Source organism: Lithobates pipiens, unplaced genomic scaffold (assembly GCF_037356315.1).
Source record: "Lithobates pipiens isolate NorthernLeopardFrog02 unplaced genomic scaffold, aLitPip1_a1.2 Scaffold_30, whole genome shotgun sequence".
In the NCBI taxonomy this organism is placed as follows: Eukaryota; Metazoa; Chordata; class Amphibia; order Anura; family Ranidae; genus Lithobates; species Lithobates pipiens.
In genome coordinates, this window is record NW_027507791.1 from 174,567,755 (window position 1) to 174,595,678 (window position 27,924).

The following is a 27,924-nucleotide window of genomic DNA, read 5'->3' on the forward strand; positions in this document are numbered from 1 at the left end:
GGTCTCAGTGCTCTCTATCATGGTGCTGGTGTCAGTGCTCTCTATCTCTGTGCTGGTGTCAGTGCTCTCTATCTCTGTGCTGGTGTCAGTGCTCTCTATCGCGGTCCTGGTGTCAGTGTTCTATCTCAGTGCTGGTGTCAGTGAGGGAGATAGCAGCGGAGAAGTCAATCAGCAGGCAGAACCAGCACCATTGCTGATGATCAGCACTGGATTGGCACCTCCGGACCACCGCAGTGGAGCCCTGCATAGGTGGGGGTAAGGGCCTGGCAGAGGGAGGGGCTCAAGCACAGGTTGGGACACTGGGACATTGGCACAGGACTGCGCTGCCCTGACTGTGGCACTGATCATCTCCTGCACCCCCTTCATAGCCTGCCCTGACCTTGGCTCTCCTCCATGGCCTTCATGCGCTCCTGAATTGTCAAAATTTCACAGATAAAAAAAAGAATGCTTGTCGTTGTCGATCCCAGATTCACTTAATACTTTGGTTATGTCAGTGTTCATATGGTGGGACTATGTGTACACAGCTAGTAAGTATTTTGTGGCTTAAAAATATGACCTGTAGGTTTTTAAGGTTCGTTTGCCATTAAAGTCAACGGGGTCCGCCGCAAACTTTGCGGTTTGCAAACTTTTGTCTGCGTTTGCAAAACGTCCCCTCGGAAGTTTATCTATCACTACTTTGGAAGCTTTGGAACCTTTTTTGGGGCCACTAAAAGTAATCAGTAATTGTGAATCTTTCCTAAATTCACTAGTAACTTCTAAGTGGTATAGAAGACATATTCTTACATCTAAAAAACTAAACCTTTCTTCCTCCGGATTCCTGGGGGAAGAACAAAAGCTTGGAAGAACTACCTCCTGGGATTTGTGGAAGTCAGACGAAACTTTGGGCAAATACAAAGGGTCAGGCCTGATCACTACTCTGTTGTCTAAAATCCTTAAAGTGGTTCTGCACCTTTAAAAAAAATATTAAAAGCCAGCAGCTACAAATATTGCAGCTGCTGACTTTTAATAAATTCACACTTACCTGTCCCAGGGTCCAGCGAACTCAGCGGCAGATGATGAGCGATCTCTCGTCTCTCTGCTGCCCCCGCCGCCATCCTCTGTCAGGGAATCGGGAAGTGAAGCATTGCGGCTTCACTGCCCGGTTCCCTACTGCGCATGTGCGAGTCGCTCTGCGCGTCTCTGCTGGTCCCCGCTGTGTCCTGGGAACTGTGTGTTTCCCAGAACACAACGGGGGGGGGGGGGGCCCATCTGTGGGGGTCTTGTCCCAGAAGTGGGTGCAGATACCTGGATTATCCAGGTAACTGCACCCCCCTCCCCCTGAAAGGTGCCGATTGTAGCACCGGAGGGGGGAGGGATCAGATGAGCGGAACTTCCACTTCAGGGTGGAGGACCACTTTAAGGAAGGATCTTTACATGAGAAAGAACCTAAATTGGAGACCCTTCTCCCAGAAGTTATCACCAAAAGGAAAACCATCTTTAGGGTGACTCATTTTAAAGAGTCATCACACAGTGGCTCAAAGGGGGTTTGGTAAAGGCGTTCAATACCAATGACAATGGGACTCTACTCAGAATGCTCTCAGTGCAGAGAACCAACTCCTCCTGGGCCACCATGGAGCAATCAGAATCGCTGCTGCACAATCTTTCGGAGTACCAGAGGCAATAGCGGAATTTGACTAAAAGCGTAGGCCAGGGGAAAATTCCACTGGAAAGAGAGCGCATCTGCCCCTAGGGACTTTGCTTCTCTCTCCAGGAAAAAATAAGCTGGAGGCTTCCTGTTGTGGGTGGAAGCAAACAGATCCACTTTGGGCATTCCCCACCTGAGCTGACCACTAATTCCCAGAAGATTTCCTGGTTCAGCTCCCAACTGTTGAAAGTGACACATACTCTGCTCAGATAATCTGCCAGTATATTTGCCGACCCACTGATGTGTTGTCCTGATTGAGGAAACATTGTCCTCTGCCCGGGAAAGGATCTCCTGACTCAATCCTAGCAGGCTGTCTGAGGGAGTACCCCCTCCTTGTTGAGGTAAGCATTGTCTGAAAAAACCAACAGGTCCTTTGCATGAACCCTGGTTTTCAAAGTGATCAAAGCTTTTCCTACTGCTAACAGGTCCCTGTAGTTTGAGGCCTGCCAATCCTCTGAGTGTGCCCCCTACCCCACAAACTGGCATCTGTGGTAATCTTTACCGGAAAACTCTGGGCCCAAGCCTTCCCTACCTGCAGATGCTCCAGTTGAACCCACCAAGACAGATTAAGAGAATTGTCTCTTGGAACCCGCACAACCTGGTCTAGAGAGGCCTTTCTGCAATCCCAACAATGCAGAAGAAATGCCTGTAAGGGTCTGGAATGCAATTGGGCCCAGAATTGCTGCAGTCATCAAGCCCAACAGCTGCATTATCTGACACAGGGATGCCTGGGGATCAAATCTGAATTTCTGCATGAAAAGGCGGATCTTGGAGATCTTCTCTTCTGGTAAGAAAATTCTTTGGGTGACTGAGTCTATCAGGTAGCCAAAAAAAGACCGCTCTGGGAGGGAACCAGAGCTGATTTCTGCTGATTGACTTTCCAACCCAATCTTTGGAAGGTCTGCAGAACTACTTGCAGATCCCAACACAGGTCCTTTTTTTTCCTGGGCAAAGATCAAAAAGTTGTTCAAGTAAGGGTGGTGAAATTTTCTGCAAAAGACAAAAAGCCATGACCTCGGCTATGACCTTTGTAACGATTCTCGGGGCTGCCGAGAGACCAAAAGGAAGGGCTCTGAACTGCCAATGACTTAAGCCATTTTATGAGAGGATCGCAAACCCCAAAAACCTCTGATGATCCTGGTATATTGGAACATGGAGGTAAGCATCCTGAAATTCCAGGGTCACCATGAATACCTCTGGCAATAACAGAATAATAAGTGAATAAATGCTTTCCTACCGGAAATGCCTATAGACTAAGAAATTGTTTAGGAGGCTCAGATTGATGACCATCTGAAATCCTCCTGATGCCTTTCTTACCAGGAAAACATGGGAATAAAATCCTTGGAATTTTTGATTCTTCGGAACGGGGGAAATTACCCATTATGATTTCCAAAGAGAAATCAGACATAACATAACCTGTCATTTCTCTTGGTCCCTCGGCAGATGAGTGAGAAAAAAAACCTCTGGGTAGGAGGGAGATTGAATTTGATTGAATTCCAACCTGAAACCCTCTTATGACCTTGAGAATAAAAGGATTTTCTATTACCTTTGCCCATTCCTCACTGAAAAGGGTCAGCCTTCCTCCTACCCCTGACTTCGCGTCACTGAGAGCTTTTTGCATGGGTTGAAGGAGCAAAGAGAGCCCCTTTAGCTTTGTCTTTGCTAAATGACCATTTTTTCTTTGCCTGCTGACCCACTGGTTTGAAGTTAGCTTTGCCCTGAAAACTATGAAAGGGCCTCTTACCAGGGCCAGCATGGACTGCAGATGTCCAGAAATGATGAAAAAGGGGCAGAACACATTTTGAAGCATGCAATTGGCTCCTTCATGCCGATAATGGAGAGTAAGAGAACAAGGCTTTGTATTGCACCTGGGGGGCAGGTAAGGGGTGGAACCACAGGTGGGAAAAACAGCAGCACCCGTTATTCATGTGCTGTATATGCACAATAAAATTGACAATAATGCAGGTAATCCATAAAAACTGAATTTAAAAAAGGAATTAAAAATACAAATTATGGGGGGGCGTGGCCTGGAGCGGCATGAGAAAGGACACAAATGAGCTGAGCTCCGCTGGCCAAAAATCCTGAGCAGATATCCTGAGACCCAGAACGCAGAATCCCACCGCTATTATCACCCTCCAGACTGGGCAACCCCTGGGCACATGTCGCCGCTGAGAAGAAACACTGCAGCAGCCACTAAACTGGCTCAATACCACCATGATGAGACGGACCCAGCAGACCAAGATGGCGCCGCTGTACAGGGAGAGGAGGGCGCTCAGAGCACAGACACAGCCAGAATCCTAGATGCTATAACAGCATGCCAAGAAGCTGTAACATCCTGCCAGACCAACCTCACAGCATGGATTGAAGAGTGAAAAGTTGATATTTCTCTGGTCAGACAGGACTTTCAAAAGCTCAAGAAGAGAGTTACAGAGGCAGAGACCCGCCTGAGCAACGTGGGGGACTCCCTCCCCCTGAAGCTCTCCTCAGACACCATGCAGCTTCAGGTGAATCAAATCCTGCAAAAGCAAGATGATATCGAAAATAGACTCCGCAGTTGCAACCTATGCTTCATAGGCTTACCAGAGGGGGTGGAGAGGAGAGACCCCCCAACTTTTCTCGAGACACTCCTATCCAATACACATGGAAGGGAATCGTTCTCTCCCATGTTTGTGGTGGAGCAAGCACACCGAATGTCGGGCAAACAACCGCCACCAGGAGCACCCCCCCCCGCACTTTTATAGCCAAATTTTTAAATTTCAGAGATAGGGATGCTATCAGCAGGCAAAAAGGCAACACCCCACTTGGAAACAAAACAGTCGCAATCTTCCCTAACTTTTCAGCGGAGGTCCAGAGAAAACGCAAAAACTTCATGGAGGTGAAACGCCGCCAGGCAGGAATACGTCATTCAATCTCCGGAGACTATTCATCAACCTTCAGACTCCGCACGACAGCCCTGGCTCCAGGATAATAGTCGCCTTGGACACCACCAAGGAGTTTGATTCTGTGTGGCAATATCTATGGACCTGTCCAACCAAATTTGGACTAGGGCCAAGATTTATAAAATGGGTCCAGCTGCTCTATCAGAATCTGGTGGCTAGAGTCCTGGCGTATGGCTGGCCCTCAGAACAATTTCCTCTTTCTAAGGGAACTAGACAGGGGTGCCCCCTGTCACCACTGGTTTATACCTTAGTGGTAGAGCCACTTACCATAGATATCTGTGCACATGCGGGAATAGCAGGTTTGTGCAGGGATGGGGGCACATATGCGGATGACACACTTCTATATTTAGACGACTCAGACAACTCACTACCAACAACTCGAGCCCTAATAGAAAAAAATTGGCCATTTTCTGGCCTAAATATCAACTGGGACAAGTCCCAAATACTCCCTTTGGACAGCTTCCCACCACCCAGAGATAGAGCCCTGCTTCCTCTACAGAGAGTAGACAGTATTAAATACTTAGGAATCCTGAACCACCAGAACCCCATCAGATTATGTCTTACTTAATATAATTCCACTATTCGACATGATTAAGTAAAAGACACAGACATGAACACGCCTCCCACTGGGTGTTATGGGCCGCATAAACCTTATTAAAATGGTCCTGCTCCTGAAAATTTTGTACATAATCTGGCATTCCCCTGTGTACTTGGTGCTTAAGCATTTTAAGGTGATGGAGACCCTCCTAAAACTATTTGTCTGGGGCAGCAACAGACACAAACTTCCATGGCACAAACTCAAACAACCTACTGACCTCACAGGACTGGCCCTACCTGATTTCAACTTATAAAAACAGAGAACAAGTAGCGCCAACCTGTCAGGAACAGTGTTGTTGCTGGGATCGCCTGCTGGTGTCACTGTTTCTTTTACCATCAAAGGTTGCAGTTCTGGTGGTCACCAGCGGGTGTCTCCCAGCAAATAGACATTCTAATAATCCAGCTGCACCTGAAGTGGTATGGCTTGGAAGTATATAAGCCCGCCCTTCACTGAGGCTCATGGCTTCAGAATCCTTCCTGCAAGCCTTGTCCCTACCTGTTCCTGATACCTGTTCCTGATACCTGTTCCTGATACCTGTTCCTGATTTGCTTCCTGTCCTGGACTCTGTTCCCTATACCTGAGACTTCCCCTGATTCCTGCCTTGGCTCCCCTTGCTTCCGCTTCCTCCACCTGGCCTCCTGTTCCCCTTGTCTCTCATCCCTGCCTTGTTATGTATGTGTTCCCTTTCCATGTATATATATATTTAGTTAGTTAGTTAGTTTAGGGTTTTTTGGGGTTTGCTGTGTATTATTTGTGTTCTTGCTTGTTTATGGTTTGCTGTGGTTGGTTTGCACGTGTGTCTTTTTCCTTAATAAATATTTATATTTTCACTTACCTTTCGAGCCTCATTCCTTAGTGCAGCCCATTGATCTGTTTACTTTGTGCTGGATGCCTGTGTTAGGCATCCCTTCCGTGACAGAATTCTGAAGCCATACTAACAGATCGGCTGCACTTGGGAATAGGATCTGGACACTTGCTATTGCCAAGAAAAATGCATCTGGAAGATATCCTGTATCTTTCGCTTCTGGCAACAGATGACAGAGATTTTTGTCATCAGACATTAGGTGAATACACTAGAGAGCAACTGCTGGAATGTATCCGTATAGCCCATGTTTTTGTTGATCAGGGCAGTTTTCTGTTTGAGGATGTGCAGCCATTGATTTGGATCTGTACAGAGTTGGCCCTGTCTGATGCCTCTAGTGGAGGTGATGACTATACACTCCCTTTTAGTGCAGCTCAGGTAGAATCTTTGGTGTGGCTGTTGGAAGATGACTCAGCCTTTTTCTTTGAACAATACTCAGCTTGTCCTCAACAGGTGCTTGCAGCATGTATTGATTCAGTGCAGTCTCTGGTCAGACAAACCATGTGCAAACCAGATTTTGTGCAACCATTATTACAGGCCTGGTCAAGCTTGTTGTACTCAGCTTCTGTCAGCTCCCAACCACCCATTTCTGTGTCCAGATACCAGCCTGCTGGGATATCTTCCTCTCTATTACCCCCAACAACCACAATTTCTGACCAATACACCCTGCTACCAATGAAGTACCAGTACCCTGTTTCCTCCTGCTGTACCTACCCAGCCTTTAACCCCTCTGCTACTTCTCAGCTGCCTTCATCAGTTCCATTGAATCTCCCCTCAAGATCTGCTCCCTCTGTTTTACCATCCTTCCACTCTTTGCTCTTACCAGCTGCATCCACTACCTACAGCCCTGTACCCACATACAAATCTTCAGTTGCTAAAACCAAAAAGAAACAGAAGTTTTTCCCAACCCATACCATTCTGTCATCACCCACTTCTGCCTCCACGCCTGATGTTCCAATGCCTGCTGTTCAGCCTGTTGTGCCAGTGTCTCTGCCTGTTGTCCAGCCTGCTGTCCCGGCCTTCCAGCCTGACGCCTTCGAGCCTGCTGTCCCGGCCTTCCAGCCTGACGCCTTCGAGCCTGCTGTCCCGGCCTTCCAGCCTGACGCCTTCCAGCCTGCTGTCCCGGCCTTCCAGCCTGATGCCTTGCAGTCTGACGTCCCGGCCTTCCAGTCTGATGCCTTGCCGCCTGATGTCCCGGCCTTCCAGTCTGATGCCTTGCCGTCTGATGTCCCGGCCTTCCAGTCTGATGCCTTGCCGTCTGATGTCCCGGCCTTCCAGTCTGATGCCTTGCCGTCTGATGTCCCGGCCTTCCAGTCTGATGCCTTGCCGTCTGATGTCCCGGCCTTGCAGTCTGATGCCTTCCAGTCTGATGTCCCGGCCTTGCAGTCTGATGTCCCGGCCTTCCAGTCTGATGCCTTGCAGTCTGATGTCCCGGCCTTCCAGTCTGATGCCTTGCAGTCTGATGTCCCGGCCTTCCAGTCTGATGCCTTGCAGTCTGATGTCCCGGCCTTCCAGTCTGATGCCTTGCAGTCTGATGTCCCGGCCTTCCAGTCTGATGCCTTGCAGTCTGATGTCCCGGCCTTCCAGTCTGATGCCTTGCAGTCTGATGTCCCGGCCTTCCAGTCTGATGCCTTGCAGTCTGATGTCCCGGCCTTCCAGTCTGATGCCTTGCAGTCTGATGTCCCGGCCTTCCAGTCTGATGCCTTGCCGTCTGATGTCCCGGCCTTCCAGTCTGATGCCTTGCAGTCTGATGTCCCGGCCTTCCAGTCTGATGCCTTGCCGTCTGATGTCCCGGCCTTGCATTCTGATGCCTTGCCGTCTGATGTCCCGGCCTTGCAGTCTGATGCCTTGCCGTCTGATGTCCCGGCCTTGCAGTCTGATGCCTTGCCGTCTGATGTCCCGGCCTTGCAGTCTGATGCCTTGCCGTCTGATGTCCCGGCCTTGCAGTCTGATGCCTTGCCGTCTGATGTCCCGGCCTTCCAGTCTGATGCCTTCCAGTCTGATGCCTTGCAGTCTGATGTCCCGGCCTTCCAGTCTGATGCCTTGCAGTCTGATGTCCCGGCCTTCCAGTCTGATGCCTTGCAGTCTGATGTCCCGGCCTTCCAGTCTGATGCCTTGCAGTCTGATGTCCCGGCCTTCCAGTCTGATGCCTTGCAGTCTGATGTCCCGGCCTTCCAGTCTGATGCCTTGCAGTCTGATGTCCCGGCCTTCCAGTCTGATGCCTTGCAGTCTGATGTCCCGGCCTTCCAGTCTGATGCCTTGCAGTCTGATGTCCCGGCCTTCCAGTCTGATGCCTTGCAGTCTGATGTCCCGGCCTTCCAGTCTGATGCCTTGCAGTCTGATGTCCCGGCCTTCCAGTCTGATGCCTTGCAGTCTGATGTCCCGGCCTTCCAGTCTGATGCCTTGCAGTCTGATGTCCCGGCCTTCCAGTCTGATGCCTTGCAGTCTGGTGTCCCGGCCTTCCAGTCTGATGCCTTGCAGTCTGGTGTCCCGGCCTTCCAGTCTGATGCCTTGCAGTCTGGTGTCCCGGCCTTCCAGTCTGATGCCTTGCAGTCTGGTGTCCCGGCCTTCCAGTCCGATGCCTTGCAGTCTGGTGTCCCGGCCTTCCAGTCCGATGCCTTGCAGTCTGGTGTCCCGGCCTTCCAGTCCGATGCCTTGCAGTCTGGTGTCCCGGCCTTCCAGTCCGATGCCTTGCAGTCTGGTGTCCCGGCCTTCCAGTCCGATGCCTTGCAGTCTGATGTCCCGGCCTTCCAGTCCGATGCCTTGCAGTCTGATGTCCCGGCCTTCCAGCCTGATGACCTGGAGCTCGCTGCCCAGCCTGAGTATCCAGTGCTTGCTGCCCAGCCTGATGATCCGGTGCTTGCTGCCCAGCCTGATGATCCGGTGCTTGCTGCCCAGCCTGATGATCCGGTGCTTGCTGCCCAGCCTGATGATCTGGTGCTTGCTGCCCAGCCTGATGATCCGGTGCTTGCTGCCCAGCCTGATGATCCAGTGCTTGCTGCCCAGCCTGATGATCCGGTGCTTGCTGCCCAGCCTGATGATCCGGTGCTTGCTGCCCAGCCTGATGATCCGGTGCTTGCTGCCCAGCCTGATGATCCGGTGCTTGCTGCCCAGCCTGATGATCCGGTGCTTGCTGCCCAGCCTGATGATCCGGTGCTTGCTGCCCAGCCTGATGATCCGGTGCTTGCTGCCCAGCCTGATGATCCGGTGCTTGCTGCCCAGCCTGATGATCCGGTGCTTGCTGCCCAGCCTGATGATCCGGTGCTTGCTGCCCAGCCTGATGATCCGGTGCTTGCTGCCCAGCCTGATGATCCGGTGCTTGCTGCCCAGCCTGATGATCCGGTGCTTGCTGCCCAGCCTGATGATCCGGTGCTTGCTGCCCAGCCTGATGATCCGGTGCTTGCTGCCCAGCCTGATGACCCGATGCTTGCTGCCCAGCCTGATGACCCGATGCTTGCTGCCCAGCCTGATGACCTGGAGCCTGCTGCCCAGCCCGATGACCCGAAGCACGTTGCCCAGCCTGTTTTTATTTCCAGATCTAAACTTCCAGACCCTGGTGGTGGGATACATGTTCCATTGTCGGACCTGGGTGGCATGCCTCCCAGTAGGTTAAGAGACTCTGGCCGGAGAGCGCAAAGAAGTCCGCAGTCACAGGGGAGACTTTTCTGGACTTTTCCCCATTTACATGTACTGTCAGGTCAAGGGCAGAATGGAGTGTCCGGAGGCCACTCCTTAGGGGGGGGAACTGTCAGGAACAGTGTTGTTGCTGGGATCGCCTGCTGGTGTCACTGTTTCTTTTACCATCAAAGGTTGCAGTTCTGGTGGTCACCAGCGGGTGTCTCCCAGCAAATAGACATTCTAATAATCCAGCTGCACCTGAAGTGGTATGGCTTGGAAGTATATAAGCCCGCCCTTCACTGAGGCTCATAGCTTCAGAATCCTTCCTGCAAGCCTTGTCCCTACCTGTTCCTGATACCTGTTCCTGATACCTGTTCCTGATACCTGTTCCTGATACCTGTTCCTGATACCTGTTCCTGATACCTGTTCCTGATACCTGTTCCTGATTTGCTTCCTGTCCTGGACTCTGTTCCCTATACCTGAGACTTCCCCTGATTCCTGCCTTGGCTCCCCTTGCTTCCGCTTCCTCCACCTGGCATCCTGTTCCCCTTGTCTCTCATCCCTGCCTTGTTATGTATGTGTTCCCTTTCCATGTATATATATATTTAGTTAGTTAGTTAGTTAGTTTAGGGTTTTTTGGGGTTTGCTGTGTATTATTTGTGTTCTTGCTTGTTTATGGTTTGCTGTGGTTGGTTTGCACGTGTGTCTTTTTCCTTAATAAATATTTATATTTTCACTTACCTTTTGAGCCTCATTCCTTAGTGCAGCCCATTGATCTGTTTACTTTGTGCTGGATGCCTGTGTTAGGCATCCCTTCCGTGACACAACCTGAGTGTAGTAGTTTAAAACATGCTTTTAATTATAAATAAAAAAGAAAGGGACGATGGGGTTACACAAAACCCCGGGACTTTTAAGGTGCTAAATAGATAGAGATTGATTTAGATCAGAGAGGGAGCATATGACATAAAAAAGATAATTTTATTTACAAACAATAAAAACAACAGTAGACATTTCCAATAATGGTGCATTCAATAAATTGCAACACAAAATGATGCACAAAAACTGAACATTTCACAGTATACCACTCTACATGTTTCGCTCGTTGAGCTTCCTCAGGAGTGTTACGGTATATGAATGAACTAGAAAATAAATATACAAAAAAGACAGTCAAGGGAAATATATACAGTACATATAATCATATATGCAGTATATCGGTACATTGGTAGAATATTTTGCTCCAAAATATAGTTGTGTTTGGAGCAAATCCAATCATTCATTACATACATGTTATATGACTTGAAATTAAAATTAAATATTAATAAGTATGGTATAAAAGAAATTATGTAGGTCTGTAGAGACTCTTACAGAAGTGTGCCAAAAAAGGTTTGTTGCTTAATGATGTAACTGGACTGGTACTAACTATTGGCCAGCACAAAGAGCATTAGATGGATTTCAGGATCCCCAGGCATAGATGTGAGCTCATGTATATGGACCACAGGAGGGCTGCTAGCGTGAATAGAAAACCTAAAAACAAGGCAGTAGATCAGCACAGGAGAGGGACAAAATTAAGATTAAAATTGTTATAAATTCTAAGTTCATAAGTTCTAAGTGTTTTTTGGAGAAAGCAGGTTCTTTTGTTGTTTTTTTTTTTTTTTTTTTTTTTTTTTTTTGCCTGTATAGATTCTATATACACTGTGCCTCATATTAATTTATGATTTTTTGAATTGGAGATATGAGGATGGATCCCTTTGCGATGGCCACCGGATGGACTAAAGTGTGGATATATATATATATATATATATATATATATATATATATATATATATATATATATATGTATGTATACACACACTGTATAAACAATGGATATGTATGGATATATGTGTATATAAACAATGTCAGTATACTATACAGTGCCTTAAAAAGTATTCATACCCCTTAACATTTTTAACATTTTGTCATGTTACAACCAAAAATTTAAATGTATTTTATTGGCGCTTTTATGTGATAGACCAACACAAAGTGGCACATAATTGTGAAGTGGAAGGAAAATGATAAATGGTTCAATTTTTTTTACAAATAAATATATGAAAAGTGTGGGGGGCATTTGTATAGCGCCACCCTGAGTCAATACTTTGTAGAACCCCCTTCCACTGCAATTACAGCTGCAAGTCTTTTTGGGGAAGTCTCTACCAGCTTTGCACATCTAGAGAGGGACATTTTTGCCCATTCTTCTTTGCAAAATATCTCAAGCTCTGTCAGATTGGATGGAGAGCATCTGTGAACAGCAATATTCAGGTCTTGCCACAGATTCTCAATGTGATTTAGGTCTGGACTGTGACTGGGCCATTCTAACACATGAATAAGCTTTGATCTAAACCATTCCATTGTAGCTCTGGCTGTATGATTTGGGTTGTTGTCCTGCTGAAAGGTGAACCTCTGCCCCAGTCCCAAGACTTTTGCAGACTCTAATGCCCCGTACACACGAGCGGACTTTTCGACATCCAAACTCCGACGGACTGAGTCCGTCAGACTATCCGATCGTGTGTGGGCTGCAACGGACTTTAGCTTTGCTAAAGTCTGACGGACTTTAGAAATGAAGCATGCTTCAAATTTTCCCGACGGAACTCCGCCGGACCCGGTCCCCTTCGAAAAATTCGCTCGTGTGTGTGCTACTCCGACGGACTAAAACCGACGCTAGGGCAGCTATTGGCTACTGGCTATGAACTTCCTACGTCGAATCCAGTCGTACGTCATCACGTTCGAATCCGTCGGAGTTTAGTGTGATCGTGTGTGGCCAAGTCCGTTCGGCCGAAAAGTCTGTCAGAACTCCGTCGGAACTCCGGCAGAACTCCTTTGGAAGTCTGTCGGACATAAGTCCTCTCGTGTGTACGGGGCATAACAGGTTTTCTTCTAAGATTGCCCTGTATTTGGCTCCATCCATCTTCCCATTAACTCTGACCAGCTTCCCTGTCCCTGCTGAATAAAAGCATCCCCACAACATGATGCTGCCACCACTATGTTTGACAGTGGGGATGGTGTGTTCAGGGTGATGTGCAATGTTAGGCCGCGTACACACGCGGGGACTGTTCGCTCAACTTTGTCCGCTGAACAGTGTTTCAGCGGACAGTCCGCTCGTGTGTGGGCTTCAGCGGACAGTTTCAGCGGACAGTTTGACAAACAAAGTTTTTCGGAAATCCCGAAAAACTGTCCGCTGAAACTTGGTTTGAGCGGACAGTCCGCTCGTGTGTAGGCTTGTTCGTCAAACTAAGTTCCGCGCATGCTCAGAAAGAATTTATACGCCGAAGGTTGCATTGCAGTGTATAGGACGTCGTTTTCTAGTCCCGTCGTACGTGCCGTTCACGTCATCGCGCACGGTTTCAGCGGACTGTTCGTTCGTCGTGTGTGGCCAAGTCCGTCCATGCTAATTTTGAGCGGACTGTCTGCTGAAACTGTTTGACGAACAAAGTTGAGCGAACAGTCCCCGCGTGTGTACGCGGCCTTAGTTTTCCACCACACATAGCATTTTGCTTTTAGGCCAAACAGTTCAACTTTGGTCTCATCTGACCAGATCATCTTCTTCCACATGTTTGCTGTGTCCCCCACATGGCTTCCCACAAACTGCAAATGGGACGTCTTATGGCTTTCTTTCAACAATGGCTTTCTTCTTGCCACTCTTCCATAAAGGCCAGATTTGTGGAGAGCACAACTAATAGTTGTCCTGTGGACAGATTCTCCCTCCTGAGCTGTGGATCTCTGCATCTCCTCCAGAGTTACCATGGACCTCTTGTCTGCTTCTCTGATGAATGCTCTCCTTGTCCAGCCGGTCTGTTTAGGTGGATGGCCATGTCTTGTTAGGTTTGCAGTTGTGCCATACTTTTTCCATTTTCAGATGATGGATTGAACAGTACTCTGTGAGATGTTCAAAGCTTTGGATATTTTTTTATAACCTAACTCTGCTTTATACTTCTTCACAACTTTATCCCTGACCTGTCTGGTGTGTTCCTTGGCCTTCATGATGCGGTTTGCTCACGGAGATTCTCTAACAAACCTTTAAGGGCTTCACAGAACAGCTGTACACTGAGATTAAAGCGGGAGTCCGCCGGGAGTCCGCGTTTTTTTTTTTTTTTTTTAAAGCCAGCAGCTACAAATACTGCAGCTGCTGACTTTTAAAATAGTGACACTTACCTGTCCAGCGCGCCCGCGATGTCGGCACCCGAAGCCGATCTCTCGATCGTCTCTCGGGTGCTGCCGCCGCCATCTTGAGTATGGGAATCAGGAAGTGGAGCCTTTCGGCTTAATTTCCCGGTTCCCTACTGCGCATGCGTGAGTCGCGCTGCGCAATAAGGATGGTCCCCGCTGTCTCTGGGATCCGTGTGTTTCCCAGCAGGCAGTGGGGGACTTTCGGAAAGGGGCGTAGATTCTGCGGAAAGGGGCGTACCTTCTGCAGAATCTACGCCGGAAGTGGGTGCAGATACTTGTACTGTACAGGTACCTGCACCCCCCTCCCCCCTGAAAGGTGCCAATTGTGGCGCCGGAGGGGGGGAGGATTCCAATGAGCGGAAGGTCCACTTTAGGGTGGACCTCCGCTTTAGATTACACACAGGTTACTAATTAGGTGACTTCAGAAGGCAATTGGTCCCTTGTAATAGAAATAAAAGTGAGAGAATTTTTTTTAAAAGAATGGTGTAAAAATAAAAAATAAAAGGTAAAATAAATGTGAAATGCGCCCCGTCCCACCGAGCTCATGTGCAGAAGCGAACACATAAGTGAGTAGCACCCGCATATGTAAACGGTGTTCAAACCACACACGTGAGATATTGCCGAGATCAGTAGAGCAAGAGCAATAATTCTAGCCCTAGATCTCCTCTGTAACTTTAAACATGCAACCTGTAGAATTTTTTTAAAGGTTGCCTATGGAGATTTTTAAGGGTAAAAATTTGTTGCAATTTTGAAGCGTGACATTTTGGGGATCAGTTTACTTGGCGTAACATTATCTTTCACAATATAAAAAAATTGGGCTAACTTTACTGTTGTCTTAATTTTTAATTCTAAAAATGTAATTTTTTCCCCAAAAAATGCACTTGTAAGACCGCTGCGCAAATATGGTGTGACAGAAAGTATTGCAATGACCGCCATTTATGAGTATGAGTAAATGTGAAAATTAGGGGAAACGGGTGGGTGGGAACCCTGAATACGATTAGGATTAGGATTAGGCAGAGGAGGAGGAGTGATATGTACCCCTCAGACTCCTCTCACAAATGCAGGCTAGCCTACGGCCACCCTTCTTGGCCTAGCTGGTCAGTATGCCTGAAAGAGAGGGCAAAAAGATACAAAAGTAGGTGTGATAAAAATCATGATGAAAGGTAGGTAACAAACTGTCTAACAGGGTAGCACATGCTCGGATGGCTTCAGAACACAGATTTGGTGTATCAGCTCTGACAGGATAAACACCAACATCCCAGGAATTGATAATAAGGAGGGACCCCCTGCTAGGAACCTGCCACTGCCCAGAACCCAGATGAATATCCCATAATTGATGGATGAAGCCTGATTTCCGAGAAAACCCAGACCTAGGAACGAATTGCTTGTAGCGTGAGGACACGTGAGTGGAAAAGAAGCAAAGGCTGACCCAAGGATCGAAATATAGAAAAAATGAACCGCGCTCAGGTAAGTACACAACACCAAATAATCTAAGACAAGAGGCCGCAGCTCTAAGTGGGATACACACACTCAAATGCACTAGAAATAATTTTACAAGCTGCGCCAAAAACAAAAATATACTACCTACATGATAAAAAATTATAATAGTAATAAATAAATTAATTTAAATCACTTTACATACAAAATGAGTGAATAAAGTAACATAAATAGTAATACATCAAATTAAGAAGAAAAAGCAAACAAAGTTCATAAAAATGTCCTCTGTCGCGATTCTTTCCAGGACACCACGGTGAATCCACTCAAAACAGAAAACAAGTGCCCATCACTGAGAAGTGAATATGCTTACCAAATATAAGCTTAACCACTTGCTTACTGGGCACTTAAACACCCTTCCTGCCCAGACCAATTTTCAGCTTTTGGTGCTCTCACACTTTGAACGACAATTACTCAGTCATGCAACACTGTACCCAAATGAATTTTGTGTCCTTTTTTTCCCACAAATAGAGCTTTCTTTTGGTAGTATTTGATCACCTCTGGGGTTTTTATTTTTTGCGCTATAAAAGAAAAAAGACCGAAAATTTTGAAAAAAAACGCATTTTTCTTTGTTTCTGTGATAAAATTTTACAAATTATAATTTTTTTTTCATAAATTTTGGCCACAATTTATACTGCTACATATCTTTGGTAAAAATAACCCAAATTAGTGGATATTATTTGGTCTTTGTGAAAGTTAGAGAGTCTCCAAGCTGTGGTGCGAATCGCACAAAATTGATCACACCTGATGTACTGGTGGCCTATCTCATTTCTTGCGACCCGAACAAGTCAGGAAAGTACAAATACCCCCCAAATTACCCCTTTTTTGAAAGAAGACATTCCAAGGTATTTACTAAGATGCATGGTGAGCTTTTTGATGTTGTCATCTTTTTCCCACAATTCTTTGCAAAATGAAGATTTTTTTTTTTTTTTTTTTCCTCACAAAATTTTCAATGTAATAGGTTATTTCTCTCACGTGGCATGTGTATACCACAAATGACACCCCAAAATACGTTCTGCTACTCCTTCTGAGTATTACGATACCAAATGTGTGAGACTTTTACACAGCCTGGCCACATACAGAGGCCCAATATTGAAATAGCACCATCAGGCGTTATAGGAGCATAAATTACACATCTTATTTCTCAACCACCTATTACAGTTTTGAAGGCCCTGGAGCACCAGGACAATGGAAATGCCCACAAAGTGACCCCATTTTGGAAAGCTAACACCCCAACGTATAATCTATGAGGCATAATGAGTCATTTGAATGGTTCATTTTTTTTCCATACGTTTTGGGAAAATGTGGAAAAAAATGAAAACGCATTTTTTTTACGCAAAGTTGTCCATTTATAAGATATTTCCAACACATAGCATGTACATAGCAAAAATGACACCCCAAAATACGTTCTACTACTCCTCCTGAGTATAACGATACCAAATGTGTGAGACTTTTACACAGCCTGGCCACATACAGAGGCCCAATATTGAAATAGCACCATCAGGCGTTCTAGGAGCATAAATTACACATCTTATTTCTCAACCACCTATTACAGTTTTGAAGGCCCTGGAGCACCAGGACAATGGAAATGCCCACAAAGTGACCCCATTTTGGAAAGCTAACACCCCAACGTATAATCTATGAGGCATAATGAGTCGTTTGAATGGTTCATTTTTTTTCCATAAGTTTTGGGAAAATGTGGAAAAAAATTAAAACGCATTTTTTTTACGCAAAGTTGTCCATTTATAAGATATTTCCAACACATAGCATGTACATAGCAAAAATGACACCCCAAAATACGTTCTACTACTCCTCCTGAGTATAACGATACCAAATGTGTGAGACTTTTACACAGCCTGGCCACATACAGAGGCCCAATATTGAAATAGCACCATCAGGCGTTCTAGGAGCATAAATTACACATTTCATTTCTCAACCACCTATTACACTTTTGAAGGCCCTGGAGCACCAGGACAAAGGAAATGCCCACAAAGTGACCCCATTTTGGAAAGCTAACACCCCAACGTATAATCTATGACTCATAATGAGTCGTTTGAATGGTTCATTTTTTGTCCAGAAGTTTTGGGAAAATGTGGAAAAAAATGAAAACGCATTTTTTTTACGCAAAGTTGTCCATTTATAAGATATTTCCAACACATAGCATGTACATAGCAAAAATGACACCCCAAAATACGTTCTGCTACTCCTTCTGAGTATTACGATACCAAATGTGTGAGACTTTTACACAGCCTGGCCACATACAGAGGCCCAATATTGAAATAGCACCATCAGGCGTTATAGGAGCATAAATTACACATTTCATTTCTCAACCACCTATTACACTTTTGAAGGCCCTGGAGCACCAGGACAAAGGAAATGCCCACAAAGTGACCCCATTTTGGAAAGCTAACACCCCAACGTATAATCTATGACTCATAATGAGTCGTTTGAATGGTTCATTTTTTGTCCAGAAGTTTTGGGAAAATGTGGAAAAAAATGAAAACGCATTTTTTTTACGCAAAGTTGTCCATTTATAAGATATTTCCAACACATAGCATGTACATAGCAAAAATGACACCCCAAAATACGTTCTGCTACTCCTTCTGAGTATTACGATACCAAATGTGTGAGACTTTTACACAGCCTGGCCACATACAGAGGCCCAATATTGAAATAGCACCATCAGGCGTTCTAGGAGCATAAATTACACATCTTATTTCTCAACCACCTATTACAGTTTTGAAGGCCCTGGAGCACCAGGACAATGGAAATGCCCACAAAGTGACCCCATTTTGGAAAGCTAACACCCCAACGTATAATCTATGAGGCATATTGAGTCGTTTGAATTGTTCATTTTTTTCCAGAAGTTTTGGGAATATGTGGAAAAAAAATGAAAACGCATTATTTTTACGCAAAGTTGTAAATTTATAAGATATTTCCAACACATAACATTTACATAGCAAAAATGACACCCCAAAATACGTTCTACTACTCCTCCTGAGTATAACGATACCAAATGTGTGAGACTTTTACACAGCTTGGCCACATACAGAGGCCCAACATGCAAGGAACACCATCAGGTGTTCCAGGGACACATAGCATGCACATACCAAGAATTACACCCCAAAATACATTCTGCCGAGAAAAGAGTAAACAAAAGATTACCTGTGGTTTTAGCAGCGCAGTTGTCCACAGGATGATAGCACTGGTCCAGGCAGCAGACAGGGACTTGGTCAGCAAAAGTGAACACAATTTTCCAGGCAACAGGCAGGTATACTGTCCATAGTCAATATTGGCAGCAGGCAGGGATACTGTCCATATACAGTCCAAGGTCAGTGCAGGCAGAGATCGTCAGCATTGCCAAAATATTGGTCCTGGTAGTAGGCAGGAACATGGTCCATCCATGTGGTGTGGTCAGTTCATGCGACAGGCAGAGGCATGATGGTATAGGTCCTACAGGCAGCAGGCAGAAGTAGGGCCTTGTTCAGGACAGAATGGGGATAGGGGTAGAGGCTTCTCCCACCCAAATCTCTTTGAAGCCTCCGAGTCTCCAGACCCTAGGAATGAGAAAACAAAGGAAATTGTCTTCTTCATCCAAAAAATCTATTCTGGAGCCCCTCACATATGTGAGACCCCTGTTATGAATCCCACTAGTCCACTGAGAGGGTACAAGATCAGTCCAAGAGGCAGGCAAAAGGCATGGTCAAACAGTCCAGGGTCAGTTCCAGATCAGGCAGAGGTATGTACAGAATCAGTAGGCAGAAGCGTGGTTGAATAACAGTCCAGGGTCAGTTCCAGATCAGGCAGAGGCATAAACAGAATCAGTAGGCAGAAGCGTGGTCGAATAACAAGCCAGGGTCAGTTCCAGATCAGGCAGCTATGTACAAAATCAGTAGGCAGAAGCGTGGTCGAATAACAAGCCAGGGTCAGTTACAGAGCAAGCAGAGGCATAAGGGGTTTGAAGGTAAATGGCAGGAAGTGAGGGTTAGGGTTACCATACTTCACTAATAATTCACTAAAGTATGGTAACGGCGGAAACAGTCACCTATGCAGAGGCCTGGTTGGGAAGGGCATTGGGCACAATGATAAGTGGTGTCTCTTCTCACTCCTCGTTTGCTGCACACCCGACATTTTTTCTGATGTCTTCGGCCTGTTGGTCTGGGAGGGATTTTGTCAGGAAAGTGGCGTTCAGAGAGTCTGCTAATTACATCGGATCGAATGTTTTGTGGCGGGCCGTTGGGGTATATAAGGGCAATGGTGATTTCCTCCTGGTAGCCAAGGAAGGGTATGGGTCTTTCTGTGGACTTACGATAAATGACATAGGTGTTGTATATGTTCAAATTAAAGAAATAAATTGAAATTTTTTTATACCACTTGTATGTTCTTCTCATGGCAAGATAGGGTTAGAGCATCTGGTCGTTCAAGTCGACACCCCCCATGAACATGTTGTACTCATGTATACAAGTGGGTTTTTGTATTGGGCCATCCCTCCTGGTGATTTCAACAAAAGTGTTGTTGTGGATCGAAGAAAGCATGTAGACATCCCTTCTGTCCCTCCACTTCACAGCCAAAATTTCGTCGTTCCGTAAGCTCGCCGCTTCGCCTTTTCTTAGCCTTTTGTTGACGAGGCTTTGAGGAAAGCCCTTCCGGTTCGTTCGTACGGTGCCACATGCTGGAGTTTGCATTCTATGGAGGTTGCGGAACAGGGGTAAACTTGTATAAAAATTGTCCACATAGAGATGGTAGCCTTTCTCCAGGAGTGGGTTTATGAGTTCCCAAACAACTTTTCCACTCGATCCAATGTATTCGGGGCAATTAGGGGGATGTAGCTGGCTGTCCTTCCCTTCGTATACCATGAAGGAATATGTATACGCTGTGGCTCGATCACACAACTTATACATTTTCACCCCATAGCGGGCCCTTTTGGAGGGAATAAATTGCTTTAGCCCCAGCCTGCCAGAAAATTTTATCAGGGACTCATCCACACATATGTGTTGGTCTGGGGTAAACAACTGGGGGAAAATCTGAGAAAAGTAATTTATCAGTGGCCGAATTTTGTAAAGTTTATCAAAATTTGGGTCATTCCGGGGAAGGCACTGGGTATTGTCATTAAAGTGTAGGAATCTCATTATCGTTAGATATCTGGTCCGGGACATTATTGAGGAAAAGATGGGCATGTGATAGATGGGGAGGGTTGACCAATATGCACGTATTTCATTTTTATTGTTTAGTCCCATACAAAATGTGAGGCCCAAAAAATTTTTAAACTCCTCCACTGTTAGGGCTCTCCACTCGTAGGGACGGGCATAAGAGGACGTTGGGTTACTTTCAATAAATTGTTGGGCATATAGGTTGGACTGGACCACAATGGATTCAAGCAAGTCCTCTGTAAAAATTAGGTGGAAAAAGTCCATCAGGGAAAAATTTTGTGTGTCCACCTGGACTCCTGGGTTGGCAGTGAAAGGGGGAACGTTGGCTTCTCCTGAGTTAGGAGGAAGCCACAAGGGGTTCTGGAGGGAATAGGGAAGGCTGGCATGGGACCTAACCCTTTGGGGCCGAGTTGACACCCCACTGGTACGTGGCCTTTGCCGAGGTACTGTGGTGCCGGTGGATGGCACTGGGTTGCCGGTGGATGGCTCTGCGGTGCTGGTGGATGGTACCGCCTCCTCACCAGTGCGCCTTCGTCTGACGGGCGGACTATCATCTTCCTCCTCTGAGGCTGTCATGGTACCACTGCTGAGGACAGGCTCGTAGTCCACGTCAGAGTCACAATCTGAATATGAGGAGGAATCCGAAGCGGAAACCTCCCCGTTGCTCTCGTCGGCTGCAAGGATATCATATGCCTCCTCCGCTGAATACAATCTTTGTGACATCTTTATTGATCACAAATGGCACTGACAGGCGACGCTGATGTGGCAGGTGACACTGACAGCACTGATCACAGGTGACACTGACGACACGTGGCACTGACAACACGTGGCACTGGAGGCAGATGGCACTGGAGGCAGATGGGGCTGACAGATGGGACTGACAGATGTGGCTGGCAGACAGATGTGGCTGACAGATGTGGCTGACAGATGTGGCTGGCAGATGTGGCTGGCAGATGTGGCTGGCAGATGTGGCCGGCAGATGTGGCTGGCTATTTGCTCTGGCTAATTGCTCTGGCAAATGGGGCTGGCAGATGGCACTGCGGCTGTCAGATGGCACTGGCGCTGGCACTGGCGCTGGCACTGGCAGGTGGCACTGGCACTGGCAGGTGGCACTGGCACTGGCGGCACTGGGGCTGACGGCACTGGCGCTGACGGCACTGGGGCTGACGGCACTGGGGCTGACGGATGGCACTGGCGCTGGCAGGTGGCGCTGGCAGGTGGCACTGGCACTGGCGGCACTGGCACTGGCGGCACTGGCACTGGGGGCACTGGGGCTGACGGCACTGGCAGGTGGCACTGGCGCTGGCAGGTGGCACTGGCGCTGGCGGCACTGGCACTGGCGGCACTGGGGCTGACGGCACTGGGGCTGACGGCACTGGGGCTGACGGCACTGGCGGCACTGGCAGGTGGTAGGTGGCACTGGCGCTGGCGGCACCGGCACTACTGGCAGATGGCACTGCTGACAGATGGCACTGGGCTGACAGATGGTACTGGGCTTTCAGATGGCACTAGGCTGACTGATGACACTGGGCTGACTGATGACACTGGGCTGACTGATGGCACTGGGCTGACTGATGGCACTGGGCTGACAGTTGGCACTGGGCTGACAGTTGGCACTGGCACTGGGGCTGACAGATGTTAGTCACAGTAGTTCAGTGTAACACTCACAGATCCGCTCTCTCTCCTCACACGCTGTCTCTGTGTGAGGAGAGAGACACGGCAATGGGAGATGATCTCATTTGTTTACATTTGAGATCATCTCCTATTGGCAGCTGTGATCGCTCTGTGAACGGCCGCTTTGATTGGCCGTTCACGGCGATCTGTATTCGCCTGTCTCCGGGAGACACGGCGGATACAAAACTTCCGCGATGCGTGCCCCCGGCGGCGCGCATTGCGGAAGTAAACACAAAGCCGTCCAGGGACGACCGCCCGGACGAACCCGCCTGCCCCATGGCCGTCATTCGGCTATAGGGCGGGCGGGAGGAGGTTAATCAAAAGCCTTGTAAACAAATCATCAGTGTCCTTCTTCTTATGGTTTGCGCTCTTAGATCAGCTAACCCAAATGAATCGCAACGTTCTCATAAATGTATCCCTCGTTCAGCGATCCAAAAAACATTTCTAACAGCGGCAACAAAGAAAAGAGGAAACCCACATAGTATAATACTGTTTGGATAATTTATTTTTAAACGTAAATTTTGCACTTACATGGACATCCATTCAAATACAGCATAAAACAATAGAAAGCCGGCCGGCATTCAGAAGCCGTCCTCCCCTCGTGCAACGTGGCGGCGTCACTGCGTGCCTTTCCAGACGCGTTTCATCGCAAATGACGTTGTCAATGGGGGTCATTGACAACGTCATTTGTGACGAAACGCTGAGAATGGAATCCAGAATAACAGAATCCAAAATAACAATGACATTTGGCCCAAACCTACCACTTTGGGGGCCATCAAGGGGACATTGGCCCAGCACACACCCTGAGAGAGACTATAGATCCCTGGGCAGTAACCAGGGTCTTCGTGTAACAGGACATGATCTGAATGAATTAACCCCTGACCCCCCTGCAGGTACCCAAGACCCCAAAAGAATGCTTTTGACCCAAGGGTAAGCCCAGTGTTGGCTGCACCATCTGCACCATCTGCACCATCGACTTGCCCCACCAATGGGCAGGTGTGATGTAAATAAGTGCAAGCATGATGACATCAGTTTGGATGCCACTACACCCCGCCCCCCAACTGTAGCAAGCGCTGCATCAACAAATCCACAGATGAGTACCTTGATAAACAATGTTTCCGCAGGAAAGAGAGCAGCCAAAATGTAACAGACAATATTGGAAACTTGCCACTGGGCACCCTGGTGTCCCGGCACCATACCTTCAGAATGAAGGCAAAGAACCAGACCAAGTACCCCTAGGAAATACCGCCTCCAGTAACTTGATGGCAACAAAAGCATGACTGTCTGCTGATGCCAAGATACTATAACAACAGAATCTGATGAGATAGTGATGAGGCCTGCATGCAGGCCTTACCAGTGCCTCCAGCAGGCCTGTCTGAAGGCCGGGAATGGGAGATTTCGACACTGCCCCTGACAAGGAACATGTTTGGCTCAGGCATCTTAAACCAGAAGGCTTAACAGAAGGCCCGGTGAACCGAAGGGATGTATGAAGAGCAGGAGCTGAAGGTGTGCTGACACCCTGTCCCTGACCGAGCGAGCTTTGATCACCTCCATCCTGTCTTGGAACCATAACAGACCATGGAGAGCAAATTAGCCCACATAAATCTGCGTTAAAGAATAATGCCCAGAACCTGTTCCATGCCAATGGATGGGAGTAGCTGGGATGGAATTGGACACAATCTGAAGCAAACAGCCTTCTTGGCTGTGGCCAGGAAAGGAAAACCCCTGTGACATCGCTCTGCTGCGTGCTTGAGTATGGACCAACTCCTTGATGACGGAGGACTACCATGCTCCAAACCCCCACGAGAGGTTGAAGGGATGAACATGAATAGTTGCTTCCGAAACGTGCGGCATGCCCAACCCAAGGAAAACAAACTATGGAAGTGACAACAGGCAACCAGACATGAGAACACCACCCCTCTGTGCCTATCTGAGTGTGAGGATGAACCTGGTGATGCCCCCCTAGTGTATGTGGTAAGTGAGCCCAAGTAAACTGCAGCACAGAGACAGGTAGTAAAACTGAAACACCCAGGGCTATTGTACCCACAGGCCATGGTGGGTAGTCGTACAGCTGTAATGAAATGAATGTGCATTGTATGATGTGTGCTATATGGGCAAGAAGATTGTGGTCAACAATCATTTAAAAACAAAATCTCAACTCATATGGGTCTGTAGATGTGACTGATCCTGAGATTTGAGGGCTGCTAACTAAACCCAGGTGTACAAAGAACACCGAATGAAAGGTACGATGAGACATGGAAACAAAGATGAAATGGCTATTGGTGTATGCCGTAGCTGTATGACACCGACAAGCTACGACAGAACATGCTGGACATAACCACTGACAGAATCGCTATGACAGAAATGCTATGACGAACACACTGTGGCAGAACCGCTGTGAAAGGACTAAAGACCACGCTAACAAGCCAATTTCAGCACCACACCGGCATGACCTGGGAGAAGTGGATGGATGGACGCCCCCTGTTGCCAGGGTGACCTGGGAGAAATTGTAGACGGACGCCCCCTCCCCCCAGCGTGAGCACCATCAGAAGCGAGCGAGCAGCCCCTTTGATGATGCCAGATAGAGCATTGGATACGTGGGTGGACATGCAGGTGGTCCCCTAATGGTACCCGGCATGAGCACTGGAATAAGCAGCTGGGCGGCCTCCTCAATGGTGCTAGATTGAGCCCTGGATGCATTAGTAGACAGGCTGGAGCAAATTGGATCATGCTTTGCTGTTTTTTTTTTTGTTTTGCCTTCCTCAGCATCAACTGTGGGTGTAGGATTGTGTGTTTGTGTGTATATGGGATTGTATAGTTTTTTTTGGTTGAACTGGACGGACTTTTTTTCAACCTGACTAACTGTGTAAAAATGTAATATACTGCAGTAAATGTGCGAAAATGCAACTTATTATACTGCAGTAAACATACCCTGAAACACTAGACTATAAGAATGAATGGTCGCACTACACTCACACTACACTATCACTATTTTCACTCTACACTGTAGCACACTAAGTTGCTAGAAGCAAATGAACAGAGCCCTTTTCTATCTCTCTCCAATATCACACTCCAACTCCATTCCATACACTTATTCAGATTATAATCTTAATCAAATCACTTCTGTATATTTATATATGGTCAGAATATGGAGAACTTTACTCTGACATGTAACATAGGATGTGTTATATTCTGCTGCTTGGACATAATTGTAATGTGTAGTTAGGTGTATGTGAAAGGTCAGCTTCAATCATACATGACTCAGAGCCATCATCTTATATTCCTCTCTATAGGTGAGGATCTGCTGGGTCAGATTCTGCTGGATGAACTCGGACATTCCCTGACTCCGGAGCTGAAAGGTAAATAAAACCCGTAGTGTATCTATCACAGGAATCACTTTGTGTAAGGTGCGGAGATGGTGTTGGAATAATTACACTTCATTTGTACCTTCTACTCCACTGAGGGATCCTAGATCTGAATCTTTAGAAATTATAATGATGATATATGTACACGGATTATACTGGATCTGGGGTCTGTCTTCTGTTACCAGGTTCATAGTTCTTGAACGCTAAATTGTATTCCATTTTATTCCTTGGCCAGAAGCTCATTGCAGGAAATGGATCTATAAAACGTGTTCTCACCAATGGACTACCGTATTGCCCTTTATAAACTGTAGCCTGCCAACTTCAGATGTCAAAATGCTACTAACTGTGTGAGATATTGTGACATCATAACCCAACAGATGTGTTTATGAATTCCTTATTACATTCCTAGTTATCATCTGTAATACCACTTAAAGTGGTTCTAAAGTTTGAAGATTTAGTTTACATTCTTGCATTCTATGAAGATAAAGGAAGATTTTCCTTATGTTCATTGATGGGCACAGCCTCTTCTTTATCCAGGACCAAACATAGTTTTGTAGCAACAGCTACAGGAGTAGAACACTAGGCAGAAAAAACATTGGCACCTCCTATGGACAGTCTACCCTGGACTTAAAATCCCTTCTCTACTATAGGCCTCCAGTCATTGTGCCTAGTGCCAGAAGTATGGATGTATTGTTTTATGCTGGGAATTGTGGTCTTATTGCTTTCTTATTTTTTTAATTTTCCTGGGATTTTTTCATGTGGAGATCTTCTATCAACAGTCAGGTCACCCCAGTTTTACCAGCGAGAACACACAGACTGCTAGCTCTGCTCTCAGTCGACAGCCCCTGAGTTAAATGTCTCATGTGGACACATGTGCCTTGGCACCTATAGTCTGTGTCAGTGTTACCCCTGGCAAACAACCCCCCACTTCAGTGGAGAGGAGGATCTCTGGGTCCATCATAGGTTCATATATCTGCCATGTGGCTATTTTTGTCTGGCAGTTATTTGCCAGGTGCCACAGCCACAATTTTACCTTTACTTTTTGAGACATCCTGCATTTGCCATGCTCAGTGCCCATTTTCCCTAAGACCAAGCGATAGTATGGGCTGAGAGAGCTGGCTCAGGGTGGTCATGAATTTCCATTTTCTTGTAGCCCACAGCAGCGGCCTTCCCTTGGCTTCTGAGGGTCAGAGGATGTGGGACTGGTCCATAGCACCTGGTGGTTCAGTTCTGAGTGGTACACAGTGGCAGAGACACGTTTCTGACTTCTGGTAGCATATGGCAGCCTGTGTTGAGTCCTCCCCTGGTATCCCTCTATCTCCCTCTCTGCTGGGTAGCCTGGGGGTGGTCTCTTTCCTTTACCTTGGGGTCCCGAGTTGCAGCAACACCTGTCAGATAGTGCTGTCCCTATAGAGTCTCAGGAGCTTGCTACCCCCTGGACCACCTCCTGAAGGTGGCAGTCCTGTTCCTGTAGACGTGCTGATGGATAATCTCACTTGTGGATGTGACTGTCACATACCTTGTGTCAGAGCCTGACATGTAGAAGGAGGCCTCTCCTATAGCCCCAGCTTTAAGAATACTGATGTTTCTACAGTGCCCGTGATAGCATGGGGGGAACCTCCCTTCCCTGTTATGGTGCTCCCCACCAGGGTGGTTAGTGGCTCCTAAGCATTCCAACATCAGGCATCTGTTTGTTTGTAAATCACCGTAAAATCCCTTTCTCTGAGTTCATTGATGGACACAGCACCCACCCCTCTATGGTGTTTTCTTGTGAGTGACTGTAGGCCTATAGCAGAGAGGGAGTTTTATACTCAGAGAGGACTGCCCATAGGAAGTGCTGAAGTTTTTTCTACCTAGTGTCCTACTCCTGTAGGTGGGGCTATAAAACCCTGTATGGTCATGGATAATGAAGAAGACACTGTGTCCATCAATGAACTCAGAGAAAGGAATTTTACGGTGAGTAACAAAAAAATCTAGATTTTTGCATACTTCATGATATTTGTGCATCAAATAGTAACTGATTTGTTTTTGTTTATTCTGTGTCTATGCATTGAACCTGCTTTGATTAACCACTAGGCGTCCACGCTATAGCCGAAAGACGGCTGCAGCGTGGACGCCAATTGCTGGGGGGCCCTCCCTGGATGTCCTCCTATTTACTTCCGCGTTGTGCGCTCCCGCGAGCGCGCATCAGGGAAGTTCTGTGCAGTTACAGATCGCTGTAAACGGGGAATCACAGCGGCCGTTTACAGCGCGATTGGACCTACCAATGAGAGATGATCTCAAGTGTAAACATATGAGATCATCTCTCATTGCTGGCTCTCTCTCCGCACACAGAGA

At 47.1% G+C, this 27,924-nt stretch overlaps 1 protein-coding gene across 4 annotated transcripts in view; it reads left to right on the plus strand.

Moving 5' to 3' along the window:
* The window catches only part of LOC143943351 (NACHT, LRR and PYD domains-containing protein 3-like), a 465,848-nt gene that overhangs the window by 244,704 nt on the left and 193,220 nt on the right, over nucleotides 1-27,924 (plus strand). For all 4 annotated transcript variants that reach the window (XM_077465072.1, XM_077465070.1, XM_077465069.1 and 1 more), the window contains one exon: nucleotides 25,516-25,581. In XM_077465072.1, the coding sequence (XP_077321198.1) occupies nucleotides 25,516-25,581 (66 nt within the window). The remainder of the gene's footprint in view (nucleotides 1-25,515; nucleotides 25,582-27,924) is intronic.